Genomic DNA, 8,787 nt, shown 5'->3' on the forward strand with positions numbered 1-8,787 from the left:
GAGAGACTTTTTGGAGCTTGTTCGCCTACTCTCGTGCCCTTGACTTCTGCTCCACTCCCTGGGACTGCCGATATTAATCAGCCATCCGACAGTTCCCAAGCCTCCCTAACCGTACGATTAAAGGAAACCCTACAGAATCAGGGAGTGAGTAAAAATCTGCCTACGAAAAACCAGCCCTCAGATACCACCGTTCAACATGAACAAATTATACCTAGCATACACCCTGATTCAAATAATGCAAACAAGGACTTGGCTACTCTAATAATAGAACAAAAAGAGACAATGTTAGAATTGTTAAAGGAAATGGGGAAAAGAGACAGGGAAACCAACCGCACCCGTGATAGACGCGGAGCCGCCTGTAATAGCCGCTGCAGAAGAAAGGCAGAGACATTGGAGGGGTGTAATAACAGATGCCATTATAGAAGGGACTATGCTCTAAGCATTCCCAGTTATTGCATCAAATGGACAGAAAAAATGGGAGGTGTTTGACTGGAAGGTCATTGAGAAATTAAGGAATGCTGTGAGTCAGTACGGAATCAAATCTGCGTTAACTCACCAAATACTGCAATTCATTTTTTCTGCTGATACGCTGATACCTCAAGATATTAAACAGCTAGCACAGTTGATTTTGACACCCGCCCGAATGTTAGTGTTTTTCTGGCAGTGGGAGAAGCTCTGTGATAGGGAACAAGCAACATCACGACAACAAACAGATCCCCTATGGGGAGTAACCACGCAGATGCCGATGGGTACCGGACCCTTCGCATCAGGGAACGCTCAGTTACAATGTGTCACTGAGGTTCATCATCTATCACAGATCTTGGCATATCAAGCTTTTATTACCGTACCAGACAATATGTACAGCCATGCTTTTACCCAGGTGAAACAGGAGAATACAATTTATGACCACCCTGACATGAACGAGGGCATGAAAGAAAACATGTTCAAAATACTCGCTTTTGAAAATGCTACTGAAAAGACACGCAAAGCATTGTGTAATTTGCCGAAAAATGCAGACATCGTTGATATGATAGAATACACGGATCGATCAGTGGACTCACAGAAAGTAGCCTATGCTGCCACAGCTCTCCAAGGAGCTACAAAGAAACACAAGGCCAGTAAGACACCCTTGGTCAAGTGTTCTAACTGTGGCAAACGTGGACGCATTAGGAGCAAATGTACAGGTACCGTTAACAGTAAGTGCTGCAACAAGTGTAAGAAAGAGAACCATACCACCAAGAATACAGGAAGAAGGGAAACTTTACACCGACTGCGAAGGCCCCTCACGCGGCGACACGAATGCAAGGGGCTTGAGCTGCCAGCCCTCAGGCAGCCTCGCAACCACCAGATCCGCCACTGCAGGAAGCTCCAGAGTGGATGTGGAAACCGCAGTCAACATAAAGGGACCATTGGGGTTTGGACTTAGTGCATTTTTAATGGGGCAATCTTCAACAGCTCTAGAAGGAATTCTGGTGCTCCCAGGGCTTATTGATGCAGATTATTGTGGGACTGTGAAAATTATGATTCATGTTTTAATCCCTCCTGTTTCTATTCCTAAAGGTACCAGAATAGCACAATTAGTTCCATTCAGGTCGTGTGTTCCGAACCCGGGTGAAGTACAACGTGGAGATGGTGGATTCGGCTCCACAGGGAAACCGCAGGTATACTTTGCCATGGACACAACAAGAGGTAAACCAGAAAAGGTAGTGCAATTGGAAGGGCCCAATGGAGTTGTCGTCAAGAAACCAATGACAATCAATACAGAAGCTGATGTTACGATTATTTTATGATGCATTTGGCCTCCATCATGGCCATCGATCAATCCGAATTTTGGTATTGCTGGGATAGGGGGCACACAAGCCACCTTAGTAAGTCAGCTACCGATTACATTTGTGTTTCCCGATGGTGAACACATTACGACGTGTCCGTATGTCATGACTACCCCAACTGAATTGTTTGGCCTCGTAGGCCGTGATTTATTGAGCCAAATGAAGGCAATGTTAGTGACGCATCCTTTTTAGGAGCGGTCACTGAGGGGTAGCCGATTCTGAAAATTAACTGGAAAACAGATGAACCTGTTTGGATTGATCAGTAGCTGCTAAATTCTGAAAGGCTACTAAAAATACAAGGGTTAGTTGAGGACCAGTTGAGAGCGGGACAAGTTGTTACTTCTACTAGTCCATGGAATACATCAATATTTACCGTTCCCAAGAAAAGTGGGAAGCGGAGACTGTTACATGATCTCAGAGCTGTGAATGTGGTGATGCACAGTATGGGAGCCCTGCAGCCAGGTTTGCCATCTCCAGTTATGCTTCCAGAAGAATGGGATTTGTTAATTATAAATCTAAAAGATTGCACCCAGATGGCGCTGAACAGTTCGCCTTTTCGGTACCATCGATTAACAAGGCAGAACCCTATAAGAGATACCATTGGGTCGTGTTACCGCAATGAATGCGCAATTCCCCCACGATGCGTCAGGTGTATGTGGCCTGGGCATCAGAGCCTGTAAGAAAGCAGTTACCTCAGTAACTTGCCACAGGATGAGATTTTAACTCAATTGCAGGACATCTTAAGCCATCGCGGAGTAATAATCACTCCTGAAAAGGTGCAAAAGGCAGCACCTTGGAAGTATTTGGGGTGGCACATAAATGCTAGCAATGTTAAACCTCAGAAGGTTCAAATAACATGAGAAATTTCAATGTTACATGATGTCCAGAAGCTTGTGGGAGATATCCAGTGGGTGCGGAATCTTTGCGGTATCACTAAGGGCAATATGACCCCTCTGGTAGAACTCTTGGGTATGAGAACACTGTGCAGATGAGAAACGGGAAATGACAGAGTTGACCAATTGGTTGCAGCGCCACGGGAGCCTCCTCCAGGGAATCGTTTTCAACAAAGCACGGCAATCATATGCGTTCTTGCACCAACCCGCTAGGATGTTAACAAAGCAATTTGACTTACCACTTACTGATGCCCAAGGTATCGTTAAAGCATGCCCTGATTGTCAAAAGGAAGGGCTGGGCTTGGGCCGTGGGGTTAACCGATGAGGTCTTTTGCCATTGCAGTTGTGGCAAATGGATGTCACCCATGTCACGTGGTTTGGTGCAAAGCGTTCTGTGCACGTGTGTATTGATACCTATCCTGCTGCCATGTGGGCCACGGCACGAACTGGATAAAAGGCCTTACATATTGAATGACATCTTCACGCTTCTTTTGCAGTACTGGGTGTGCCTAAAGAAATTAAGACGGACAACGGCCCAGCCTACGGTTCTACACGATTTGCTCGATTTTGTAATTTGTGGGGAATTCATCATGGTACCGGTATTCCACATCTTCCCACAGGACAGGCTATTATCGAATGGGCCAACCAAACCCTAAAAGAACATGCTGCAAAAACAAAAAGGGGGAACCCAGGGCTTACTCCCAGAGGAACGATTGGCCAAAGACTTATTTGTGCTAAATTACCTTAGATTGACAGGTGATCACAAAGACCCACCAATGGTAGTGCATCATGTTCTTTTACAGGCAGAAAGGACGCAACAAAGTACAGGAATCATGGTAATGTATAAGGACCCAGAATCCGGGAAATGGTGCGGATCAGCAGAAGTAAAACTTACTGGGAGATCCCGGCTAAGTGGGTCAAGCCATGGCTTCGCACTGATGCTGGACCCAGAATTGTCCCAATGGCGACTGGCACGGCACCGGCGGGTGCTGAAGCCACTGATCCGACAGATTCTAACTAATAGAGTATTACTAGCGGACACTGAGTCCTTCAGAGAGGTTTTTAGAACAGCGTGCCTTATTGTATATAGAACTTGCTTTAGGTAAAAAGTGTGTTAAGCATAATTTGATTAAACATAGTGTGATTACGGGAAGACAGTGTGGGGTAAATGTAAAAGTTAGTTAAAGCCAAAATTAGGGGTAAGGTCTATTTCCATTAATAACCTGGGAATGAGTTTGATTGTGTTTCCACAGATACAGGCCCACGACGGACTCCTGTTCGATTTGCACGACCATCATCATCTGGAGCATCATGGATGATGTGGCAATATGAATACCACCTCAGCCAAAAACTAATGTATAGGTCACCTTGGCTAACATAACAGGTCAAGATTCTCTGCGCATCGCAACTGTATCGTAAAGCCCACGAACCAATAGACAAGATGGCTATGACTCGTGCAGCGCGCCTGGCCAGCGAGCACATGCGTCATACATTGCAACCGAGGCGGACTTTTGGCACCCGCTGGCCACGTGTGCTAAAACCCGTTCCTCTGCAAATGTATAAATACCGGGATTTTCCGAAGAGCATCGGGCTGGTGTACAGTGAGGCCGTCGTTGCCTCTGTGGGGACGCCCACGGAAAGCTGGCACCTACCGATTGCTGGGCTGAGTTCGTGGAGCAAGATGGCACAAGAATGTATGGATGGTTCATTTTCCTCATAGTCCTCATGGTCTGGGTCATTAGGGGTAACAGGTTGGCTCAAAGAATTATGGGCATTATTGTAGTTACTGTGATTGTAGCTATTGTAATAGTTTTACCTTGTTCAGCTTATTAAGGAAAATGGCATCCCAAGTTATTAAGTAAGCCTGGATTGCTCAAAAACAAAAAGAAGGAGAAAGATTTAAACAGAGACCTACAGTGGATTCGACCTTGTTGTGGTATTACAAATACAGACTTACAGCCACTGCTGGATTTATTGAGGGGCAGCGATAGCTTAACTTCTACAAGACAACTAAGTGCACTGGGACGGCAAGCCTTGACAGCAATTGGACAAAAAATCACATCCTCCATGTCTGGCAGATACGTTCCTGATTTACCCATAAATTTGAAACCTTATGCTGAGATTGATATGGAACACACTGACTGTAGTAAGCAGCATGACAGTGACACCGGTGATTGATCCACATCGGTTAACGCCATGGGACAGTAAGAATGTTTGGGTGTCACTAGCTAAAGCTATTAATCAAATCTCTTTTTGTGTGCTTATGTATTTTATTAGGTATAATGTTGTTTTTACTGTGTTTAATTAATTGTGTTCACAGATCTTTGCAAAGGGCAATACAGCAGGTGTTAAAATTCTACCTCAATCTATTCACAAACAGATAAATTGGCTGAAGAAACATACACAAAGATCCAGCAAGAAACTAGTTGGTTTGATGGGGTGTTAGAGTCAATATTTGGTGGGATAACACCACGGCTAATGTCATTGATTAAGGAAGCCTTACGATGGTTGGGTATATTGATATTAATCTGTGTAATAGTTAAAATTGCGTATGGGTACATGATGAGAGGAGTCTCAAAGCTGACACACCAAGCTCTACTCGCACAAAAAGAAAAAGGGGGAATTGTTGGGAAGTGGCTTGCTGAAAAAGGACATGGGCCTGTGGAAAAGTTGTGCGAGCAGAGTTCTGTGTGAAAGAACGTCAGTTTGAGCAGCAAGACTAGGCCTTGGCCGAAAATAGCTGGCTTTACTGATATTGGGAGAAAAACAACAGCTGGTCTCGCTGTTATCAGGAGAAAGACAGGGACGGTGTGACCTTGGCATAACTTCACAAGTAACTTTTGAAGAAGTTCTCATGAGAAAGTTACTGAACACGCGTAGCTGCCAACCACAAGTGGGTGTGTTTTAGTAATGAATAAACATTAGCAATGTACCAATCGTATTAGGACTAGTAGGCATAATTATCACAAACTGTATAAATATGAGCTATCCGTGCAAATAAAGTTGAATCACTTCTATCACTCATATTGGGTCGACTTATGTGCATTCCTCCGCCGCTCCAACAGGAGGGGGTATTTCAAGGACCCAAAGGGGTACTGGTGGGCCTTTGGTGTAGCTGCATTGGAGATGGAGGAGATTGAACAGCTGTCTACCCTGCCGGGTCTCTCCCAAGACCCTTCGGTTGTGGGGTTGCTGAAGGTTGAAGAACAACAAGTGCCAATTGCTACCACGACGGTGCACTGGTGACAATATCGCACCAACCGTGACTCCCTGATCCCCATCCATAAGCTGATTTGCCAATTGGAGAGCCAAGGAGTGATCACCAAGACTCACTCACCCTTTAATAGTCCCATATGGCCCGTGCAGAAATCTAATGGGGAATGGTGACTAACAGTAGATTATCGTGGGCTGAATGAAGTCACGCCACCGCTGAGCGCTGCTGTGCCAGATATGTTAGAGCTTCAATATGAACTGGAATCAAAGGCAGCTAAGTGGTATGCCACAATTGACATTGCTAATGCATTTTTCTCCATTCCTTTGGCAGTGGAGTGCAGGCCTCAGTTTGCTTTCACTTGGAGGGGCGTCCAGTACACCTGGAATCGACTGCCCCAGGGGTGGAAACACAGCCCCACCATTTGTCATGGACTGATCCAGGCTGCACTAGAAAAAGGTGAAGCTCCAGAGCACCTGCAATATATTGATGACATCATCGTATGGGGCAACACGGCAGAAGAAGTTTTTGAGAAAGGGAAGAAAATAATCCAAATCCTTTTGAAGGCTAGTTTTGCCATAAAAGAAAGTAAGGTCAAGGGACCTGCGCAGGAGATCCAGTTCTTAGGAGTAAAATGGCAAGATGGGCGTCGTCAGATCCCTGTGGACGTCATCAACAAAAGAGCAGCTATAAAAAGGAAACACAGGCTTTCTTAGGTGTTGTGGGTTTTTGGAGAATGCATATTCCAAATTACAGTCAAATTGTAAGCCCTCTCTACCAAGTTACTCGGAAGAAGAACGATTTTAAATGGGGGCCTGAGCAACGACAAGCCTTTGAACAGATTAAGCAGGAGATTGTTCACGCAGTAGCTCTTGGGCCAGTCCGGACAGGACAAGATATTAAAAATATGCTCTACACTGCAGCTGGGGAGAATGGCCCTACCTGGAGCCTTTGGCAGAAAGCACCTGGGGAGACCCGTGGCCGACCTCTGGGGTTTTGGAGTCGGGGATATCGAGGATCTGAGTCTCGCTATACTCCAACTGAAAAAGAGATCTTGGCAGCATATGAAGGAGTTCGAGCCGCCTCAGAAGTGGTTGGTACTGAAACACAGCTCTTCTTAGCACCCTGACTGCCAGTGCTGGGCTGGATGTTCAAAGGGAAAGTTTCCTCTACGCATCACGCGACTGACACCACGTGGAGTAAGTGGATCGTACTAATCACACAGCGAGCTTGCATAGGAAACCCCAGTCGCCCAGGAATGTTAGAAGTGATCATGGACTGCCCAGAAGGCAAAGATTTTGGAATGTCGCCAGAGAAAGAGGTGACACAGGCTGAAGAAGCCCCGCTGTATAATAAACTGCCAGAAAATGAGAGGCAATATGCCCTGTTCACTGATGGGTCCTGTCGCATTGTGGGAAAACATCGAAGGTGGAAGGCTGCTGTATGGAGTCCTACACGACTAGTCGCAGAAACTGCTGAAGGAGAAGGTGAATCGAGTCAGTTTGCAGAGGTGAAAGCCGTCCAGCTAGCATTAGACATTGCTGAAAGAGAAAAGTGGCCAGTGCTCTATCTCTATACTGACTCATGGATGGTGGCAAATGCCCTATGGGTGTGGCTACAGCAATGGAAGAAGGGCAATTGGCAGCGCAGACGTAAACCCATCTGGGCTGCCGCACTGTGGCAAGATATCGCTGTTCGGATAGAGAAGCTAGTGGTAAAAGTACGTCACGTAGATGCTCATGTACCCAAGAGTCGAGCCACTGAAGAACATCAAAACAACCAGCAGGCGGATCAGGCCACCAAGATTGAAGTGTCTCAGGTGGACCTGAACTGGCAACGTAGGGGTGAGCTATTTATGGCTCGGTGGGCCCACGATACCTCAGGCCATCAGGGAAGAGATGCAACATATAGATGGGCTCGAGATCGAGGTGTGGACTTGACCATGGACACTACCGCACAGGTCATCCATGAATGTGAAACATGTGCTGCAATTAAGCAAGCCAAGCGGCAAAAACCCCTGTCGCATGGAGGGCGATGGCTGAAATATAAACAGTGGGAGGCCTGGCAGATTGGCTATATCACACTCCCACGAACACGCCAAGGCAAGTGCCATGTGCTTACAATGGTGGAAGCAACCACTGGATGGCTGGAAACATACCCTGTGTCCCATGCTACTGCCCAGAACACTATCCTGGGCCTTGAAGAGAAAATTTTATGGCAACACGGCACCCCAGAAAGAATCGAGTCGGACAACGGGACTCACTTCCAAAACAACCTCGTAGACACCTGGGCCAAAGAACATGGCATTGAGTGGGTGTATCACATCCCTTATCACGCACCGGCCTCCGGAAAAATTGAACGATACAATGGACGGCTGAAAACTACATTGAGAGCGATGGGGGGGTGGAACTTTCAAGCATTGGGATACACATTTAACAAAAGCCACCTGGTTAGTTAATACTAGAGGATCCGCCAATCGGGCTGGCCCCGCCCAACCAAGAGTTCCACATACTGTAGAAGGGGATAAAGTCTCTGTAGTGCGCATGAGGAGTATGTTAGGAAAGACAGTCTGGGTTAGTCCTCCCTCAAGCAGAGGCAAACCCATTCAAGGGGTTGTTTTTGCTCAAGGACCTGGGTACACCTGGTGGGTGATGCAGAAGGATGGGGAGGTTCTATGTGTACCTCAGGGAGATTTGATTTTGGGAGAGAATAGCCAGTGAATTGGGCTGTATGATATTTAACTGCTAAATAACCTGCCAATGCATGTCATTGTATCTATAGTGTCTATATGCCATATCAAGGGTATTATTGTGAGAATTATCCAAATGACTACAGGATGGACTTTTGAAACTGA

At 46.2% G+C, this 8,787-nt stretch overlaps 1 protein-coding gene across 1 annotated transcript; it reads left to right on the forward strand.

The window, feature by feature from the left end:
- The first annotated feature begins 1,055 nt into the window (after nucleotides 1-1,055).
- Nucleotides 1,056-5,033, forward strand: LOC126049481 (deoxyuridine 5'-triphosphate nucleotidohydrolase-like). Its single transcript, XM_049825952.1, has 2 exons — nucleotides 1,056-1,661; nucleotides 3,220-5,033. Exons 1-2 carry the CDS (start codon nucleotides 1,074-1,076, stop codon nucleotides 3,376-3,378), a joined length of 747 nt encoding a protein of 248 aa, XP_049681909.1. The 5' UTR covers nucleotides 1,056-1,073; the 3' UTR covers nucleotides 3,379-5,033.
- The last annotated feature ends 3,754 nt before the right edge of the window (nucleotides 5,034-8,787 follow it).

Source organism: Accipiter gentilis, chromosome 22 (assembly GCF_929443795.1).
Source record: "Accipiter gentilis chromosome 22, bAccGen1.1, whole genome shotgun sequence".
Classification (NCBI taxonomy): Eukaryota; Metazoa; Chordata; class Aves; order Accipitriformes; family Accipitridae; genus Astur; species Astur gentilis.